This window comes from Phodopus roborovskii, unplaced genomic scaffold (genome assembly GCF_943737965.1).
Source record: "Phodopus roborovskii unplaced genomic scaffold, PHOROB, whole genome shotgun sequence".
In the NCBI taxonomy this organism is placed as follows: Eukaryota; Metazoa; Chordata; class Mammalia; order Rodentia; family Cricetidae; genus Phodopus; species Phodopus roborovskii.
Window position 1 is genome coordinate 6,339,754 of NW_026126546.1, and position 20,905 is coordinate 6,360,658.

General features: G+C 50.4%; 2 protein-coding genes across 2 annotated transcripts; one reads left to right on the forward strand and one right to left on the reverse strand.

The window, feature by feature from the left end:
• The first annotated feature begins 120 nt into the window (after window positions 1-120).
• On the forward strand, window positions 121-11,778 carry Tada2b (transcriptional adaptor 2B). The gene is made up of 2 exons (XM_051200370.1): window positions 121-642; window positions 8,470-11,778. The coding sequence occupies exons 1-2, from the start codon at window positions 136-138 to the stop codon at window positions 9,460-9,462; spliced, it is 1,500 nt and encodes a 499-aa protein (XP_051056327.1). The 5' UTR covers window positions 121-135; the 3' UTR covers window positions 9,463-11,778.
• A 1,485-nt stretch (window positions 11,779-13,263) lies between these two features.
• Window positions 13,264-20,050, reverse strand: Grpel1 (GrpE like 1, mitochondrial). Its single transcript, XM_051200371.1, has 4 exons — window positions 19,910-20,050; window positions 15,812-15,974; window positions 14,256-14,337; window positions 13,264-13,915 (listed from the first exon to the last, which is right to left on the reverse strand). The coding sequence occupies exons 1-4, from the start codon at window positions 19,969-19,971 to the stop codon at window positions 13,569-13,571; spliced, it is 654 nt and encodes a 217-aa protein (XP_051056328.1). The 5' UTR covers window positions 19,972-20,050; the 3' UTR covers window positions 13,264-13,568.
• Between the last annotated feature and the right edge of the window lie 855 nt (window positions 20,051-20,905).

Genomic DNA, 20,905 nt, shown 5'->3' on the forward strand with positions numbered 1-20,905 from the left:
CGCCTCGCCGGCTGTCAGGCTGGGGGCGGGGCCTCGCGGCTGCGCGAGCCCATGAGGCAGAGGGAGGCAGCGGCGCGCAGGCGCAGAGCGGAGGCCCGGCCGCCCGCGAGAGGGCGCACGCGGGGCGCCTGCGCGATGCGGCGGGGAGACGGCGGCGGCGGCGGCGGCGGCCGGGCCGGGCCGGAGGGCGCCTGCGTGCTGAGGCGGGACGCGGCCCGCCTGGCGGGCTCCGGCGGCGCCTGGGCGGGGGCGGCCGTGGCAGCGGCCGGCAGCGGCGCGGGCGCGGCGGGCGCAGTGGGCCCGGCAGGCGGCAGGGCGCTGACGGCCGGGGGCGCGGCGGCTGCGGGCCGGGCGGCGGGCGAGCAGGGGAAGATGGCGGAGCTGGGCAAGAAGTACTGCGTGTACTGCCTGGCCGAGGTGAGCCCGCTGCGCTTCCGCTGCACTGAGTGCCAGGACATCGAGCTGTGCCCCGAGTGCTTCTCGGCTGGAGCGGAGATCGGCCACCACCGCCGCTACCACGGCTACCAGCTGGTGGACGGCGGACGATTCACTCTCTGGGGGCCTGAGGCGGAGGGCGGCTGGACCAGCCGCGAGGAGCAGCTGCTGCTGGACGCCATCGAGCAGTTCGGCTTCGGCAACTGGGTGAGCGGCGGGCCCTGATTAGAAGGAGGGCATGGCTGGCTGGCTTGGTGCACGCTGCGGAGGGCCGCAGGTGGCCAGGCGGGATCGCCGGGAGAATGCTGGGCGCCCGTGGCCACACAGCTGGTAGAGCAGAGTCTTGACCCGTGACACGGAGCTGTCTGCCCTTCACACTCGTCCTCAGAATGTGTGCATTGAACGCGGGCGGAGGGCAGGCCCTGTGCCTTGCCAAGCTTCTCCTCGAGCCAGATGGCAGCAAGCGACACCCTACTGTCCCTTTTGAGTTCCCTGGTAGGGTTGGGTTCTCCTGGGCACAGTGATGAGGAAGGCTAGAAGTCTGGGCTGAACATTCCGCATGCACTTGGTCTGCATTCAGGGCTTCATGTGCTTTCTGTGGGTGTCAGCATGTGCCCTGTTGCTAGGGTTCTCCGTGGGTAGCAGTGCCTTGTTTAATTCTTGCTCTCCACAGCACCCAGGACATAGTGTGATAGGTGGTCAGTAAAGAATGAACAAAGGCGTCTCCATGAGGAGGCATGTAGCCAGAGTTCTGTTTTCTAGCTGTCAGGTTTCGGTAGAGGTGGCTTGCTGGTGGCAAGAGCATTGGTGTGCCAGCCAGACTGTGTGGTGGGCTCTTGGTTGTTCTCTAGGGATCTCTAAGGAGCTCTCCATCTATTCCTCACCTATATTAGGGAACAGCTCTGTCTTCATTGTCACCATTACCACTAGGCACATGTAGCGTCCCCAAGCTTTCAGAGAAGAGGGAGCTAAGTGGCTCTGCCCTGTCCAGACTCTTTAGGGGCATGGCTGGGCCCTGCTTCTCTAAGCTCCCCTACTCCAGCCATACTGCTTTCCTATTCTAGGTCATCATACAGTGCGTGACCCTTTGGACCCACCTCCCCCATCTAGGAATGATTCTGCTCTACAGATACCTTCCCGATGGCCGACACCTTAACTCCTGCTCTCCAAACCCATCTGGTTGCTTTGTTCATAAGTGGTGTTTGTTGGTGTGTATTGAGCATTTGCATTGTATAGATCAGGCAGCATGAAGCACCCTGAAAAAGAGCCCCAGACCTGAAAATGTGGTGTTCATTTGCTCTGTTCCTGGAGCTTGTCTCTTACCTGATGACATCCATCCCTCTCTATCTGATTGCCCATGGTGACCCAGCCTTACTTTGTCCTCCGTTACAGAGTCAACTTAAAGCCTTCATCCACATCCAGTTGGTCAGCTGTCATCTATTTTAAAAAATGTGCAGACTGTAGCTGCTAATTGTGGCCTGGACCTCTCTGGCACTTACCTCTTGCTGTTTTCACTTCTCAGGGTTTACCTGTTTTCTCCTTGTGTTCTATAGCCCTTCTCACCCACCAACACAGGACTTTAAAACCTAAGCTGCATCTCTTTGGCCCCCAGCAACTTCCAGTTCTACTTAGATAACACTACAATGCCTGCAAGGCCTGACAACACCTACGGTTCCGTGTGATCTTAGGCTTACTCCCTTGATCAGTTTTCCTTTCTTCTGCCTAAAGTGCTTTCACCCTAGTCAAGACTACCGACTGATCTTTGACCTTACCTGTCGTTGCTTCAGAGAGACTTTTCTTCCTGGCATCATTCCTCCAGCACTTATCTCCAGAGTAGCCACTGAAAAGAGTAAGAGCGTTAGTTCTGGGGAGCCCAGTGCTGACCTTGGTTTATCCCTGAAACTTGGGCTGTGCTTAGGGAACCATGTGCGAGAGGAGGCAGGAAGAGCCAGAGGGGATGGAGGACACCAGGAGAACAAGACCCTCCAGTCAAGTGAGCGCAGCTCATGAGAACTCCCAGACTGAAGCAGCAAGCACAGGGCCAGCATGGGTCTGCACCTGGTCCCTGCATATGTATTACAGCTTTCAGTTTAGTATTTCTATGGGACTCCTAAGTGTGTGAGTGATTCTTGCGACTTGTCTCGGGGCTCTTTTTCTTCACTGGTTTGACTTGTCCAACTTCGATGCGATGGCTTCATTCTATCTTTTTTATATTTTCTTTTGTTAAAGAAAAGAAAAATCTTGGGCTGTGGAGTCCGCAAACCTGAGCTGGTGTTTGTGCCGCATTGGTTGGTGCAGCACAATCGGAAGCACACGGCACCCAGGAACTGAAGCTTGTAGAGTGTGGATGAATAAACAGGCTGGATGGGGAGGCCGCTTCTGAAGCAGCACTTTCAGACTTTAAGGCCAGAGGAGCTTGAGTTAAGATGCAGGTTCTCATGAGGCCCAGACTCAGCTTTGGAAGAAGTAAAGCCCAAGAGGAAGAGTCTTGGGGCTTGGCTGCCTGTGTATCATTCATGGACTGCTACCTGCGGAAGCAGCAGGGGTCTCAGGGCCAGTCTGAGAGATGCAACCACTGGTCCTCACACAGGAAGAGGAGGCTCTGTGACCCCGCTCCCTGTGCTCTTTTAGGCCAGCTGCTTTCCTCCTCTGAGCCTTGTTTTTCTTCACCAGAGGCACGATAGCTTAGATGTGTGGTTTTATTCTGAGCTTGCATGCTATTACACAGAGTATGTCCCAGTTTGAGCCTGTGCTAGCTCTATACTGTATCCTTTATGTACGCAGGTCATGTGACTTGCACAGGCTACACCGTGGGGCTGAATTTATATTCTTAGTTTGCAGTTGAAAGACAGCAACTGTGAGAATCTAAGCTGCTTGCCAAGAATTCTACAGCTTTGCCCCTGATGGTTAGATGTGATTATAATCTATGCCTCCACTATAGCACTAAGAGCCTTAAGTAATGTGGTTAGAGACCCAGCTTACTGGTGCAGTTGGTGTGGTACTACCAGAAAGCTTTACACAGGGTCTGGTTGGGATCTGTAAACAGAGAACTCCCAGAGAGGATGATACCATAGTAGGGTGGTTGACTGACATGGTCCTCAGCCACACACACAGGTCAGGCCTGCCAGGATGCTCAGAGCCTCCAGACAGCTGCTGCACTGTGGTGGGCTGTGCTGGTTGAATGATGCAGGACCTCTGGAACATGTGAACACAAACATGTAGACATGTAGAGGTTGAGGATGATTGGAGCCTTTGGTAGACAAGCCACCAATTTTGTCACCCAGTCTAAAGACAAACTGTCACAGAGGAGGCAGTTTGAGACGGCCAGCTCCTCCACAGGAGTATCCAGCAGAGGGAAGTAGGGCTCAGGCCAGCGTACATGGTTTTGAGTGTAGTAAGAGGAACCAGTGGAGAAGGTTCTTGTGCCTAGGGGCAGGTGGAGTAGCCTAGGTAGCACATCTTCTGTCTTTAGATGACAGTTGACATCCACAAGTGAACTGTGCCCGGTGTGCAGATTGCTGCATGGTGCATCCATTCCTCTGTTCACTGGCATGTGTTCAGCAATCTGCTACATGCTAGCCCCAATGGAGACATTATTGGGACAGCTGGGACCTTGCAGTGTGGGTGAATAGAGAACTCCATGACCATTGGTAAGGACAAGCAAAGGCTTCGTGGGTGGGAAGGTAGCATGGAGGAAGGAGGTATTTTATGTTCTGGGAGTTGGTGTATGTCACCTGGGACAAGAAGCTGGCTTGTCCCAGGTGAAAGGCAGCAGAGGAGGATTCGTCCAGTGGGGTGGTCAATGAATGCATATGAACTAGCATATAGTCATGATTGGAAAAACCTTAAGCCCCAGCCAGTGTGTGCTTGGGGTGTTAGAAGCTGAGTCCCACTCCTTTGTGCCAGGTGACAGACGGCTGTGATGGGGCGTTAAGGCTGATGCCCATTCTGCGATTCAAGGCATGAAAGCAGGCGTGTTGCATTGTTCCCTCACTCTTATGATTGTCTCAGACTCTGCGGCAGATGTCCCCCACTTACTGATGAAAAGCAACTGTACTGAAGGATGAGCCCAGCTAGAATCTGGACCCAGATTTTTGTGGTTTATACCTCATTGGGTTACTGACAGCATAGCACAGGCCTCCTTGAACCAAGTACCAGCCCAGACACTGACTTGACATCTATAGACTCTCAGGGACTTCCAGGCTGTAGGACCATCATCTTTTACCAGGTGTCTTAGTTAGGATTTTTCTTGCTGTGAAGAGACACCATGACCATATCAGCTCTTCTTATAAAGGAAAAACCATTTAATTGAGGTTTTACATTTTCAGAGGTTTAATCCAATATCATCATGGTGGGAATGTCGGCATGCAGGCAGACATGGTGCTAGCTAAACTTGATCATAAGGCAACAGGAAGTGGACTGAACCACTGGGAGTGGCTTGAACATATATGACACCTCAATACCAGCCTCCACAGTGACACACTTCCTCTAACAAGGCCATACCTACTCCAGCAACACCACACCTCCTACTAGTGCCGCTCCTTTTGGGGGCCATTTTCTTTTAAACCACCACACCAGGGCAGAAGGCTGTCCAGGTTAGTAGAAGGAGTGTGTCACCAGCCTGTGTCTGACAGAAGGGTTGGTAGAGATGATAAGGACAGGCCAGAGAAGGAAAGGTCCTGGGTAGGATCATGTGGAGTACTGACTCCAAATGTTAGCTGCTTCAGAACAGCCTGAGGAGTGCACTAAACACCGAAGAGAAGGGAGCAGTGCCCAAGGGAATTAGATCTCAGGGTTGTCTACTGTCCCATCTCAAGGACCAGTTGCCCTGTGAGGCGGGAAGAAAAGTCATTCTAGATGTCCCTTTGCATAACTGCTGAGCTAGCCTGTGAGCCTAGGGAGCTTGTGGTGGCCCAGCCTGCCTTTTCCTGGCCACACTGTCCTGCTGCCACTCAAGGTTCTGGGAGGGTCTGATCTGAGGGCACACAGAACCCTGATGAACTAGCAGGCATAGCATTGACTTAGCTGTAAGAGATCAGGGTGGGCTTGAGAGGTTGACAGTAGCTTTATTCAGCACTGACCTCAGCAGGCTGAGGAGATAAGGTAGAAATGCCTAGAAGTCATTTACAGGATACTGTGATCAGTGCCTGCCCTTCCCCTGGGTGGCTCCAGAATGCTTTCAGGTGGATTATGTTTCCTGTTTCCTCCTGGCCCTTTAGGTACTGCCTACTTCCTGGCAGCCCCTTACCACACCTCCTCAGGAAAGAAGCCTTTGGCTTCTGCCCCTTTAGAAGCTCCTTCATTTGCGCCGGGTGGGGGTGGGGGTCCCTCTAGACACAGGGCATTCAGTGCTACCCCAAGGTCCAGCCCCCGGTCATGGCCAACCTCAGCCTGCTTTGTTCCTCATAGCCCAGTTGCAGGGAGAATAGACAGCAAAGGAGTTAAGTGTCAGCTGGGTTGTGGCAAGGTTGTCTGCTGAAGAGGAAGGACAGGAAGGAAATTGTGAGGCCCGCCCTACTTAAGGTTTTCTGCCCCAGGCAAGGTGCTTCTGGAAGCATCAGAAGCTATATGCTTAGCACCCTTCTGCCAGTCAGAGTCAGAACCTGCCATCCTGTGGAGTTTCTTTAAGAGCTGGTTGAACCAGGAAGAAGCAGTAGCCTGTAGTCCAGCCTTACCCTGTGTGCCCGCGGTGCCAAGAATTGTATGAGGCAAAGACTCTTCAGCACATACTGCAGTGACACTCATGAGAGGCCTGGGGTGACACAAGCACTTGGTGACAAGCAGTGTTCCTAGCCAGACTACTGGATTTGAACTTGTGTCCTGTGGGTAGCTCAGCCAAAGGTTTATTGACCTTGAATTGTGGGTGGTGAGAGCGGTGTTACAGCTGTGAGGTCTCGGTGAGATGGTGTCTGCGGGCGTGCTCGCCTGCGACTTTTAACTGGACTCCAGCAAAATCCCTAAGGGGAGGAGTCACACTGGGACGCAGCAAGAGTGACGAGAACAGGAGGAGGAGCCGGAGGAAAGCCTTGGAAGAATGTGGGCTTGGAACACGTGTACACACGCACGTGTACACGCATGCATGCACACACACAGCTTCCAGTGAACTTGATAGTTTTAAGTAGCAGGACTAATAATACAGATCACAGACTGCCTGGCCCTGGGTGCTGTACTTGTGCCCACCAATACATCTGCCCCTCCTAGCGTCCTGTGAATGGGGCCTCGGCCTAGGATCTCAGATCCTTGGGCTCAGCTGTCAGCTAATCAGGCTGAATCAGTGACCTCTAGGCTCTGTAAGAGACCAATAAAGTGGGGAGTGATTACCAAATAGACCTGATGTCTCTTCTGATGTCTGCAGTACACGCAAATGTATGTGCAAATCTTTGCAAGTGAGAGGCCTTACAGGCCACTCCTGGAACTTTACCAAGGCCTGGAGAGTCTCCAAGGAAACCAGATCCTGCCTGGCCTGAGTATGGTTGTTATTTTTCTAGACAGGATCAAAGGCTCTGCAACGACCAGCAGCAGCCAGGCATAGTTATGCTTTGGTGTTTTAGAATGCTTCCTGAGAGAAGCAATTAAGAGTGAGGCTAATGGTGACGTCTAAAGTTGGAGTTATATAATTGTCCCCCAGAAGACCAGAGTATATCCCTTGCTGTAATCTTTACTTTTCTCCTTAGGTGAACCTGCGCCTGTGTTTCAGAACTGCTTTCTTCACTCTGCTTTCTTAAGGTTAACCTTCAATGTTGGGCCAGTGGAAAAGGTCCCAGCTCCGTGCTTCAAGTGTGTATCACAGAGAAGGTCCAGATGGAGGGCTGCTCAGCTGGGTTGGCCTTCTTTACCTTCCACAGCACCTAGCTTATAATCAGGATGGCCATTGGCTTCAACTGGCTGTCGGGGTACAGATACTGGATCAGGCATGACCATTTGGGGCCCAAAGCAACTAGCCTGTCACTGAACTATGTATAACCTGAAGCTCAGAGAGGTGCTACTGGTTCTGGGACTAGTGTTGAGAATAGCAGCCGGGAAATGAGTGTGCATTTTGAGCAATTACTTTCTGAAGTGGCTTTAGTGGTTGACTTTAAGGAAGAGGCCTCTTGGCAAAAGGAAAAGATTAAGGGAGCCATTTAGTTTCCTCTCTTGCCGGAGTAGAGAATGTTTGCAGCCGTGGTGGCACCCATCATACACAGTCACGGGACAATGCTAAAGAGTCCTGACTCTCTTTGTCATAGAGCTGCAGCAAGAAACAATCCCCTGCCGGGCAATGGGGACACACACCTTTAATCCCAGCGCTGGGGAGGCAGATACAGGCAGATCTCTGTGAGTTAGAGGCCATGTCATCTACAGAATGAGTTCCAGGACAGACTCCAAAGCTACAGAGAAACCCTGTCTCAAAAACAAACAAACAAAAAAGAAAAGGGAAGAAACAGTCCTCTTTGTCGCCATGCCCCATGGACTTGCTTTGCCCTGTGGACAAGTTGGCAAGTCTTCTGTCTAGTCTGAGTGAAAAGTGTGTCCTCTCACACCAGACTGTCTTCATGTGCTCCTTAGGGTTTGCAGTGGGTAAAATGAACAATAGCACATGGCTGAGTTTCTCTTTAAGAAGCCAGAGAATGATTTTTAGGCCAGATGGTAGTGGTGAACGCCTTTAATCCCAGCAGAGGCAGGCGGATCTGTGAGTTCAGGGCTAGCTTGGTCTACAGAGTGAATTCCAGGATAGCCAGGACTGTTACATAGAAAAACCTTGTCTTGGGTTTAAAAAAAAAAAAGAATGCTTTTAGGAGTTCTCATCCCAGCTTCGTCACCAGTTCCCACAGCCTTGTAAAGTCTGTGGCTCTGGATTTTCCCTCTTGGGGACTTCTGTGTAGCTTCCATCAATCAGCGCCAGGCGGGATGCATATCTGCACATGTTGGGGGGGGGGGATGTGTGTGTGTGTGAGACAATTAACAACATTGATAGGAAGTAGCCAAGTAAAACTGTGAGAATGTGAGTACTGGCATGAAGGAAGGACTTTGATGGTCTGGCTTTTGTCATTATAGGAAGATATGGCTGCACATGTTGGTGCTTCGAGGACTCCCCAGGAAGTGATGGAGCACTACGTCAGCATGTACATCCATGGGAACCTGGGCAAAGCCTGCATCCCTGACACCATCCCCAACCGGGTGACAGATCACACCTGCCCCAGTGGGGGCCCTCTCTCGCCTAGCCTCACTACCCCTTTGCCCCCACTGGACATCTCAGTGGCTGAGCAGCAGCAGCTGGGCTACATGCCACTCCGTGACGACTATGAGATCGAGTATGACCAGGATGCTGAGACGCTCATCAGTGGGCTTTCTGTGAACTATGATGATGACGACGTGGAGATCGAGCTCAAGCGTGCCCATGTAGACATGTATGTGCGGAAGCTGAAGGAGAGGCAGCGCAGGAAGAACATTGCCCGAGACTACAACCTGGTGCCAGCCTTCCTGGGCAAGGACAAGAAAGAGAAGGAGAAGACACTAAAGCGCAAGATAACCAAGGAGGAGAAGGAGCTGCGGCTGAAACTGCGGCCTCTCTACCAGTTCATGTCCTGCAAAGAGTTTGACGATTTGTTTGAAAACATGCACAAGGAGAAGATGCTTCGTGCCAAGATCAGAGAGCTGCAGCGGTACCGGCGCAATGGCATTACAAAGATGGAAGAGTCTGCCGAGTACGAGGCAGCCAGACACAAACGGGAGAGGAGGAAGGAGAACAAGAACCTGGCCAGCTCCAAAAGGGGCAAGGAGGACGGCAAAGACGGCGAGTTCGCAGCCATTGAGAACCTTCCTGGGTTTGAGCTGCTGTCAGATCGGGAGAAGGTTCTCTGTAGCTCTTTGAACTTGAGTCCTGCACGCTATGTGACTGTGAAGACTATTATAATTAAAGATCACCTCCAGAAGCGACAGGGGATCCCTTCTAAAAGTCGCCTTCCCAGTTATCTGGACAAGGTCCTAAAGAAAAGGATTTTAAATTTCCTCACAGAAAGTGGGTGGATATCCAGGGACGCTTCCTGAGGCCAGATGATGCTAAAGCAGCTTGTGAGCCAAATGACCTGGGGTCCCCTCTCAACATTGTTGCTCTTTTAAACAAATTGAATTCTTCTTTTCAAGGCTTAAATTGTTTTTCATGACCCTCTGGAAGAAGCAATAGTAGCAATCTTAAACTGACATGTGGGGGAGACAAGCTGTGTCTTTCTAACTTAGTGCTAAGGTAACCCTTTCAGAAGACTGCCCCCACCTTGGACTAGTCCCCTTTATTTCATGAGCCTTCCTCCCTTTGGCTTCAGAAGCTGTTATGCTGTGGGAGCCAAGAGCTATGTGTTCCTGCCATCAGCTTTCACCTGTTGACACAAGCTTTACTCAGGTGGGCTGTTGTTGGCACCCCCTACGCTGAGCCCACTGCTGCCCCCCAGCCAGTACCCCAAGCACAGCCCCGCACACCGCACTTTACCAGGAGGCAGGCTGTGCACAGAACCCTCTGCTATGGAGGCCAGAGATGACCACCAGGCCCTCTCCCCCACTGAGCCACTTGAGATGAGCCCCTCATTTGCACACAGTGACCACATGAGCTTCCACTTAACCTGACAGCAGCCATTCCTGGCCCTCAACAGCTCTTCAGCTTAGTCCGGCCCAGCCTGGGCTGCCTGGGCAGGCTCTCTTGGCATATTCTTATCCCTGTGATTGGGAAAGCAGTTAATGGGAGGACCCCAGAGTCAGGTGGGGCCTTCCCTTTGCTGCTGTGAACCCCTATAGTACACCTGACTTGGAAGACCCTTTTGAGTTCAAGGCTGAGTGTGCAGTGCTGAGTTTGGGGTAGTAGCTGCTCAGGACTTCTGCCACCATTGCAAGATTCCCTTTCACTAAATACAGGACATGCTAGACAACCCAGCTCAGTGAGCTGATTAGGGTATAGCCAGGTCCCTCCAGCCGGGTAGAGCCACGGGACCGGCTGGCAGGGGCCCTGGGGAGTGCAGAGCATCCTGCCTGTGCCTTGGAGCCTGTGCGCTGCTTTTGTTTGTGGTCTTGAAACAAACTCAGAGATGGCTCCTTCCCAGATGGACTGGAAAGCTTGTTTCTGGGGGCCTCCTTCAAGGATTCATATGGTACCTTCCTTCTAAACTTGAGGAAGGCGTTTGTCTTCCGGCTGCTCAGGGTTCTCACGCCCAGACCCTGCTTTAGAGTCCTGGAGTGACCACAGCCCCTGCCCCCTGTCCCTGAGGTACAAGAGCCTGTTTACCTCATAGAGTGTTTGGGCTCGGAAGTGAAAGTGAAGTTATTTTGAAGAAAAGCAACTCATTTCCAAGGACGACTTGATGACGTGCCTTTTCATTTTACATCCTCTGTCCCCTAGGGTAAGTTTTTCAGCATTAAATAAAACATTTCAAATATACTGTATACGGCTTTAGTTGTAAAGTGCATTGTAGGCTAGCAGGGAAGTGCCCTGTGAGCCAGGCCCAGATTTTTCTTGACACCAGAAGATGCTGAGCAGTGGTGTCAAAAGGACCAACTCCACACCGCCCCCTGCAGGTGAATAGTGGACAGTAGCTGGTGTCGCTGAACAGCAATGGGGTGGTGCTCAGTGCCTAGTTGTTACGCCAGTGGTTCTCAAAAGTGGGGTTCTTGGGCACTTGTCAGAAATACAGAATTGCACCCCATCTAACTCTGTTAAAGCAGAGATTGGGGGACTTCATTAACAGGGACGAGCAGGGTGTTTTTCAAACCCTCCAGGTGGCTGGGGTACAAACTCAAGTTTGAGAACCACTGGTTTTGTCCTGGGGTCTCCAACACCAGTCCCAGCTTGGTGAGGTTTGAAGCTTCAGTGTCTTCTACAAAATGACAGCTAGACCTACATTAGCTTGAGAAGCGGAGGATCCTGTCAACATGTGGCCAAGAGCTGTCGGACAAAAAGCTGTGCTTAAGCAGGCGTAGTGTGTACATCTTTCGATGATATGAATTTATTTGGGCGTGACTGTTTTAAAACACCATAATGAATGTATAATTAATTTATGTTCAAGTATTAATATTGTTACAAGGGAAAAGTAATATTAGGATTGTTTGCTCTCCTGTCTACCCCAGCTGTTTCTGTCAGATTACTCTTTGGTTAGCTCAGACCTTGACATGTTTGTATTTAATTCTTATGATAAATTAACTACCACAACCCCATGGAACCAAGTCTTTTCAAATTTAAGCAAACTGTCTTTGAGTCAGAAAAGTTAGATAATTCAACTGCTTGAAATAATGCTGTCTAGGAGGCCAACATTCCAAGAATGTATTAAGAATCGAAACCCTACCATTTTTATTATTCTTTTACATTAAATTGTTGAGAACAAAGTCGTGTCTGTCTGTTTGCTTCTTGATCCTCCCAGCTTCACAGCACTTTGCTGTCAAGCCAGCTTCTTAAGCCCAAGGTGGAAAGCTGTTGTCAACAAAGCAGAAGTCCCCCTGGGCCATACAGCTGCACATCCAGTGAGTCTGATCCTGAGTACCAGCCAGGCCAAAGATGATTTCCAGCTGCCTCCAAATTCTGGTTAGCCATACTCACACAACTTAACCAGCTACTACCGTGCAGCTTCCAGTCACTACACTCGAATTTCCAGGGAAAATATGTGCGTATCTGTTTGTCTCCTATTAGTGCTGACTGGTGAACTAGCAATCATTGCCACATTTAAGCTAGTCATTCCTGAGTGGTTCCAGGACCCTCCTCCCTTCCAGGAAACCAAAAATGGGGTGCTCAGATAGCTTCTGAAAGACAGCAGGTACTACCTACACATAATCTACACACTCTCCAGGATGCCATGCACATAGATAGCATACTTGGAGACAATTAAAGTCTTCTTCATGTTCTAACTCAACTGTTCTTAACCTTGATTATTGTGTTTTGAGTGCAGTCGGGGGTCAGAGGACAACTTTGGGAATCCTCTCCCTTCATGGGGGTTCTGGAGATTAAATTCAGGTTGTCAGGCTTGGCAGCAGGTGCGTTTACTGGCTGATCTAGATCTTGTGGGTTGAGCTTTGTTACTGCCCAGCTGGAAAGGGCTGACTACACATCCACAGTGAGACTGATGGTGTATGCACATTGCCTCTGCTGTGTCAGGCTGCCTTTAGCCTAAACAGTTCAAGGCAGCTTAAAGGAGAGTATGTCAAAACTGAACCTTGAATTTTGTACCTTTCAAATTTAATAGCAAAAGGCTATCCCCTTACCTCTGTGTATGTACTGTACTGCCCTGGCTTCTGCCCAAGGGTATAATCAATGCCTTACTCAATCTGGCACAGCTTCCTTTAGATCAGCAATTCTTAGCTTTCTTTCTTTCTTTTTTTTTTTTTTTTTTTTTTTTTTTTTTCGCTCTCTATTGAAATGGGAAGCAGGCCTTTTGGCTGGTGGGAGCCTGAAGTCAGCTTCTGCCATATGACTTTGGACCCTTGGTTTTTTTCCTATGATCTGTATTGTAACTACATGTAAAGTCAAAGTGTATAACCCAGGCATATGCAGCTTCTATCCTGCATGCCCAAAGTTTCAAGCTTGAAGAAATGTGAGCTGAGTGAACCAGGCTTTCTCCTCAGCTTACCAGATCTCCACTAGATGATAAAATTCAATACCAGAAAACTAGGAAGACAAAAGATGAGAAAGTATGTTAAAGGTCAGGTGTTCATTTCCCTGTTCAAGGGCTGCCATTCACAGCAGCTAAATCTTAACTATGAAGGTCTTAGCTTTGCTGACAGGAACAGCATTCCCACTCTGGCCCTTCCCTTTGAAGGAGCCCCACCATGCTGAGTGACACCAGTGCCTTGGCACCCAGAGGTAGACTGTGCAGCAGATGTAGCCAAAGACCTTTTATTTGTGTAAAGTACTTACTAATCACCAGGTGGAACAGATACAGTGTTAGTCACGCTATTCCTGAGGCCCTGCTGGTCCTCTTCTGAAGTAGGTGGCGCTAAACTCAGTGACCAGGCTCCCAGTGTCTCTGACACCGCATGCAAGCAGCTTCACGTTCTGCTTAGCTTACTTAAGATTTCCAACAAGGCTGGGCGAAGGTCAGATGTGTTCACAGATGAGAAATTTTAAGCTTGCCTTTCGAGTTCTAGCAAGAGACCTACAAAGTCCAGAGCCCTGAGGGAGGCCACTAAGCTCCCTTCACTACCCCCACCAGTGCTGGCCTGAGGGTGCGCCCATGGAGCTTGTAGCCCACTTTGCTAACTAGTGCCACAGTGCCTGGCTCTTTCCCCTCCACAGGGGTGTGGAACAAGGCCTCGTGTTCGTAAGGGTCAAACTTGGCCCCGACGGGGTCGAGCCTGAGCAAGCCATGTTTTGTGAACACCTTCTGAATCTGGACTTCAGTCATCACAAGCCCTTCATACAGGCTCTTCAAGTGAGGGTTGTTGTTGCTTATTTCCTCCTTTGGAACACTCTGGGTTGCCTTCTCCAGGATGTCTGCAACCTCCAGCAAGTCCTTGCAGAAGCCCTGGATGCCTGCAAGGAGGAAGAGAAGAGGTCTCCTCTTAGTATCAGTTGCATGGGTCCCTCACACAGGGCTGTTCCTGATGCCTGGTCAACTGATAGGTTATAGAACCACAGTACTTCTGAGATAAGAACAGGTAATATATACTAAAAAAGGAAGAAAGCACAGATAGAGAGAGAAATTAGCTTAACGTGCCCTGAGGCTCACAAACGAAGATGCCCCATGCTGACCAGGCAGGCCACAGCCAGCTGAGTAACAGCAGGGTAAGTGAAGACAGCAGAGCTCCATTTACATGGCAGTCACAGCTGCATCCCTGCTCTCTTCCCACTCAAGACTAAATGCTCTGCTTACCATACAGCTTGGCTTCCTCCACCAGCTTCTGGCTTCTCTGCCGTAGATTCTCAGTATCTGCCAAAGCTCGTTTGTATTTCTCCTAAAGGACGAAAATAAAAATAAATAAACAAGTGAAACGATTTAATTATGTTACAAATGTGAGAAGGGAAATGATTATGTAACAAACTCCAAATCAGGACATAAATGAAATTTTGAACAAAACCAGGACAGTTTAAGAAGAGTAATTTAATTTACACCTGTGCTGGTGTCTCAGGGGTAGGGGATAGGGAGTAAATAATGCGAGACTCCTACCCAAGGTTACAGTGGAAAAGAGCCAGAAGGTCCTGCTTATGTGCTCATTTGTGCCTTTGTCATCCCTCGGGGAAGAATGCTACTGTCCAACCTGAAGGTGTCAAAGCACGTCACTGGGGGGGGGGGGGGCACCTACCTCAGTTCCCTGGTGCCTCCCTAGAGAGGAAGGAAGATAACCTGGGAGGAAATCTCAAAGAGGCCATGTCCAGCCAATTAATTGCTGGAACTAGAGATAGGACAGATCAATGTTCCTGTTGCCACTATTTCTGACCCATCTCCAGTTTAATATCTATGGGCAGACTCCAGAGGTCTCTACAACATCCCCAACCTCAGCTTTCAGGCAGTCATGAAGCAAGGCTCTAAGACAGCATGTCCTGGTCTAGCCTTGGTAAGTTGGGAGATTCCACTATCTTTTCTGTATCTCAGTTTCCTCATCTATGAAGGCTCTGTGGTTGAGGATTAATAGAACTCAGCACAATGCCAGCCATGTAAGTGATACTACCAATTGCTCCCACACTTAAGGAACTTGACTGCTGCCTGCTTTTCAACATGGAGTGATAAACTATCACTGACTCACACACTTAAATCCTGTACATAACTTATGGTTTCCTTCTGAAGCTTTATCACACCAAGTAACCAAGTATCCCTCATTTGTATTGAAGACTCGTTGAGACAGGGTTTCTCTGTGTAGCAGCCCTGGCTATCCTGGAACTCGCTTTGTAGACCAGGGTGGCCTGAACTCAAAGAGATCACCTGCCTCTTGAGTGCTGTGATGAACGGTGTTGTTTTTTCCACAATACAGAAACTTTCCAGGTCAGAAGTAGAGCCACAGAGGGTTTGGATCTAGTGCCAGTTTGCCACCTGGGCTGGCAGCAAGCAGTAGACCTGTGAACTTGGAAGCTGTCATGTGGACCATGCAGGTAGCAATCCAGCAGTGTGTACACTGAGGGTCTGTGGTAGCCCCCAAAGGAACTGTCATGGTTAGGAGGTGTGGCTGTGTTGGAGGAAGTGTGTCACTGGAGGTGGGCTTTGAGGTTTTACCTATGCTCAAGCCACACCAGTGAAACAGTCCACTTTCTGTTGCCTGCAAGGTGCAGGCCTCTCGGCTACTTCTCTAGCACCATGTCTACCTGCACCATGCCCTCCCATGATGACAGTGGACTCAACCTCTGAAATGTAAACCAATCACCCTAATTAAAGAAATGTCTTCATTTATAAGGACTTCATAGAGACAGAAACCCTAACTAAAACAGGGTCCTTACCGTGGTCTCCCTCAGCTGCTCCTCCAGCTTCACCTTCTCTTCCAGGATGGTCTTGTCTGCAGTGGGTGGCTCTGTCTTTGGCTCACAAGGACCCAAGTCCTCTTCCAGGTTCTGGCCATTATTCTTCTGTTTCGTAGCTGTGCACAACAATCGAGGAGGAGGCCTAAGGAAAAGCCCACATGTAAGAAGTGAAGATAGCTTAAAGACACAGGCACAGACATTTGGGCCTCTGAAACGGCTCAGTGGGTAAGCGCACTGGCTACCAAGCCTGGCAACCGGAGTCCTAGTCCAGAGGACCCACATGATAGCAAGAAAGAACCAATTCCTCACAAGTTGTCCCAGTCTCCACACATGTACTATTTGATGTGCAACCCTCTTTCCCAACAAAGTAAATGCTTAAAGAAAACAATCAAGGTGGGCGTTGGGGTGCACACGCCTTTAATCCCAGCACTCAGGAGGCAGAGGCAGGTGGATCTCTGAGTTCAAGGCCAGCCTGGTCTACAGAGTGAGTGCCAGGACAGGCTCCAAAACAATAGAGAAACCCTGTCTTGAAAAACCAAAAGCAAACAAAACAACAACAACAACAAAACAAGGAATTTGGGTATTTCAAACTATTTTCTAGGAAAGACTTACCTCAGACCTAAAAAAGTAAATTATAACACAAAATACATGTGCTGTGGGGCTGGTGGGGGGTGGGAATGGCTCAGTAGGTAAAGTCCTGCAGTGCAAGCACAAAGACCTGAACCCCCAGAACCCACACAAGAAAGCTGAGCACGGAGGCACACCTGAAGCCCTGGTCCCGAGGTGGCAGAGACAGGCAGATCCCTGAAGCCCACTGGCCAGCTGCCCTAGCCAAACCATGAACTTCAAGCTAGCTAACTGGGTCAAGGAGCTTGCCACCAAACCAGTCATGACATGAGTTCAATCCCCAGGACCTTTATGGTAGAAGGAGAGAACTAATTTCTGCAAGTTGTCCTCTGACTGCCACACATTTGCTGTGGTAGCTAACCCCCAACAGATAAGTAAATGAGATAGAGGAAGATAGCTGATGTTGGCCTTGGGCCTTCCCCAAGTGCTCACATTGCACACACACACACAAAGAATGTGGGCGTCTCCTTAAGTGTCTGTATGAGTATGCCACACGAGTATAGTGTCCCAGGAGGCCAGAAACGTGTTGTCACATCCCCTGAAGCTAGTTACAGGTGGTTGTGAATTGTCCAACATGAGTGCTGGGGACGGAACTTAGGTCCTATGGAAAAGAAGCAAGCAAGCACTCTTAATCCCTGAGCCATCTCTCTAGCCCTGTCCCCAGCCTGAATCTTTAATATAAACCATACTTGACATAGGTAGCAGTGGCTGTTAATGCACTCTAATCACCTGCAACACAGCTCACACAGAAAGCAGCCCTGTCATTAAGTGACATGTGACTATTTATGTAGTGTCCCCTAACTACCTCATGTATTCTGAGGTGTCTCCTTGAGTCCAAGCACCGAGACCCCTTTCCTGACAAGATCCACTGTGCATCCTATTGATGGCAGTGGCCTGAGCAGAAATCCTTTTATCAGCAACACCCAAAATACAATGGCTGTGGATTCCACGATGACTGGAGCCATGGCTGCAGGAGGCCCAGAGCAGGGAGACCCAGGAGACTCCATGTATAACCCAGGCTGGCTTGGAATTCACTATGTGTAACAGGTTGGTCCCAGACTCAATGGAGATCTGCCTGCCTTTGCCTCTCAAGTGCTGGGATTAAAGGTGTGGACTGCAATGCCCAGCAAGATGACTGGGGGAAAATGTATTGCCATTATATCCAATTATGTGTTAAGTATGTCCCTGTGTGTGTCTTTGAATGTGTGTCTGTGTAAATGTACTCCACATGAGTGTAGGTGCCCATGAAAGCCAAAGCCACCAGATACGCGGTAGAGCTGGAATTACAGGCAGCATGGATACTAGGAAGTGACCTTGGGTCCTCTACAAGAGTAGTGAATACTCTTAACCACTGAGACTTCTCTTTCCAGGCCCTGGTTTTCTTTTTGATGTATTTATTCATTCAGAGATTTATTCTGACAGTAAACGTGCAACCCTCTTGCCTCCGTCTTCCAAGGGCTAAGTGCTGGGACCACAGGTTCACAGAGGGCTCTGCAGGCCAGGTGAGTTAGAGGAGTAGGGAGGACAGGAGATGCATTTCAGGGACCAGGTACCACTCCAACAGAGGACTGGGAATGGGAGTACAAGTGCTGTGCAGGGAAATGGAGAGAAGTCCGAATGAGCCCTGGAAGTTAAGCCAGAAGCATGGGATCCCTTGGAGCTGGAGTTACGGGTGGCTGTGGCCCACCAGTGGGAGAGTAGGGATAAACCCAGGCCCTCTACAAAAGCAGCCAGGACTTTTAACCACTGAGCCCCTCTCTGGCCCCAGCAGTGACTTTTAATTTTACTCTTCCTTTCATGACTTTTTTTTTTTTTTTTTTTTTTTTTTTTGGTTTGTTTTGTTTTTTCAAGACAGGGTTTCTCTTTGGCTTTGGAGCCTGTCCTGGAACTGGAACTTGCTCTGTAGACCAGGCTAGCCTTGAACTCAGAGATCCACCTGCCTCTGCCTCCCTAGTGCTGGGATTAAAGGCATGAGCCCCACCAACACCTGGCCCTTTCATGATTTTTAAAGGCCAAGAATCTGGGCTGCAGAGTTGGCTCAGTAGTTGAGAACATTTGTTACTCTTTTGGAGGACCTGAATTTGATTCCCTAGTACCCACATAGCAGCCATTGAACCATCGGAACTATAAATTCCAAATCCAGGGTATCTTGACACTTTCTCCTGACCTCTGAGGGCACCGGGCATGCTCCTGGTGCATGAACACAAAAACACCCCTACACAAGAAAACAAAACAGAGCCTAATTTTGAAAAGCAAAATTAAGCTAAGAATATAAAAACCTCTAAAGCATGAAGCCTGCTTTCAGTATGAATTATGTCCACCCTGCAGGGTGACAATTACAGCCTTTGGGCAGGTCAGCTCTCCTCTACAGATCCTCTGGCTGTGTCCCACAGGGAAGAGGGCAGCCAAACATAAGGATCCTATGGGAGCTATGACTATCAGTCATACAGCTCTCTGGCTTCCCTCCTAGAGCACTTTTCTTCTAAACCGCAATTTCAGGGACAAACATAAACCAAGCTGAGGGGAGGGGGCTGCCTTCCTGCCAATTAACTCCAAATGCAGCATCACAAATGAGAAGTGCTTCCCCAGAACATTCCAGGAGGCTGCATTGCTCCCAGCTCCTGCCGTATGTAAGCCCGTTTCCTTCTTGTCACTTTTAATGAAATCAACCACTTGCCTGCCCTCACCAGATCAAAAGACCAGCTCCCATTCTACCCAGTTTCGACAAGATTCGGCCAAAGTAGGTTTTCATTAACCAATAACTCTGTCCTAACAAGGAACGAGGTAAAGATACTAAGTATTTGCCTAACTTTGGTTGGAGGTTTACCTCAAAAGCCTGAAGCCACGGATTAAGGTAAACATGGAGGAAAGCGTGCGCTCTCGTCTAAATAAACTGCGCACACACTGGCTTTGTCGTTCTTTGGACCTCACATGTGACCCCGGCGGGCAAAAGTGGAGAAGGAATGTGAGGGACCGTGGAAAAAGCCCATAAACAGGGCAGCATCCTGGTCTGGGGCCTGCCCGAGTTAGCCCCGGCCCTGAAGTGCGCAGTGCTGCTACCTACCAGTGTTAGCAACCCCAGCCCCAGCGCAGGCGGGCTTCTGCTGGCTGCCTGACCTTGGGCAAGTCTCTGGCTTCTGCGGTTATCTTTTGCAATCCCAGGACGGGTGGTGCCCCGTGCCCGTGAGCACGCGGTGTGTCGCCAGAAAACCAAGTGGCGGAACCTTCCACCTGACTTAGCACTGCAGAGCCCGGATTACACCCCAGCGGCCATGCTCCTCGGCTCTCGAGCACAGTTCAGGTAAAACCGCACAGCAGATCCCGGGACGCCCGCGCCGAGAAGCCAGACACGAGGCTCCAGGGCGCACGGGCCCCCAGACCGCTGCTAAGGCCGCGGCCACAGCTCTCGGAAGTGAGTGGGTGCGACGCGGAGGAGCGGCACCCCCTTACCTGAGCGACAGCGCCAACGCCGGGAGACTCCGCCGCGCCAGCCTCACGCACCGAGCCGCCATGATTGCCCCCGCGACTGCGTCACTGCGCCACACTGAGCATGAGCGGAAGCCCAGCTTCCCCACCCACTGCTGCTTTTCAGCTAATCCGTGACCATTGTTGCTATAATGGACAGCCGTGTTCACCAATGACTGCTAGTCATGACAGAGTGCCGTTCCCCCTTCCCGATGAGGGAGTACCGAGGCTTCTGGGAGCTCCGGAAGATGAGGAGGTGAAAGGTGAGGTTAGGGGGCGGAGCCCCTGTGGGCGGGGCGCAAAAGGGGTAGCCAATAGGGATGGAGAGCTCGGGGGCGGGGCAGGCGACGGCGGATGAGCGGGAGGGACCAGGAAGCTTGTGCAGGTTGGGTGGTGCTTGTTTAAAGCGACTGCTGCGTTTTGCATGGGGAATGTGGAAGGTCCGGGAAGAGGGGTGTGTGTGTGTGTGAGTGTGTGTGTGAGTGTGTGCGTGTGTGTGTTTCTGAGAACCGTGTGTGTGTGTGAGTGTGTGCGTGTGTGTGTTTCTGAGAACCGGATGTGTTTGTGTGTGTGTGTGTGAAGGTACTCGTGTGTGTGTGTGTGTGTGTGTGTGTGTAGGTACTCGTGTGTGTATGTTTCTGAGAACCGTGTGTGTGTGTGTGTGTGTGTGTGTGTATGTTTATGTTTCTGAGAACCGTGTGTGTGTGTGTAGGTACTCGTGTGTGTATGTTTCTGAGGACCAGGTGTGTGTGTGTGTGTGTGTGTATAGGTACTCATGTGTGTGTGTTTCTGAGGACCGGGTGTTTGTCGTGTGTTGCTGTGTATCTTTGCCATGTCTATCGCAAGCTTGTGTCAGCAGGCTATCTGTGGACGACCCGAGGAACATGACTTGGTTTTGAACTTTCTGTCACCTCCAGTTTTCTCAGAATACACCACAAGCAAATGAACTAGCAGCATTGTGTGCAGGAGAGCTCTGAGGGT

Bases quoted from the DNA above. Each gene is read 5' to 3' on its own strand.
- Grpel1 (XM_051200371.1), bottom strand. From the start codon at position 19,971: ATGGCGGCTCGGTGCGTGAGGCTGGCGCGGCGGAGTCTCCCGGCGTTG. The intron at 15,975-19,909 runs GTAAGGGGGTGC...GCTTTTCCTTAG, and splicing joins GCGTTGGCGCTGTCGCTCAG to GCCTCCTCCTCGATTGTTGT. The intron at 13,916-14,255 runs GTAAGCAGAGCA...TCCTCCTTGCAG, and splicing joins GGAGGAAGCCAAGCTGTATG to GCATCCAGGGCTTCTGCAAG.
- Tada2b (XM_051200370.1), top strand. From the start codon at position 136: ATGCGGCGGGGAGACGGCGGCGGCGGCGGCGGCGGCCGGGCCGGGCCG. The intron at 643-8,469 runs GTGAGCGGCGGG...TTGTCATTATAG, and splicing joins AGTTCGGCTTCGGCAACTGG to GAAGATATGGCTGCACATGT.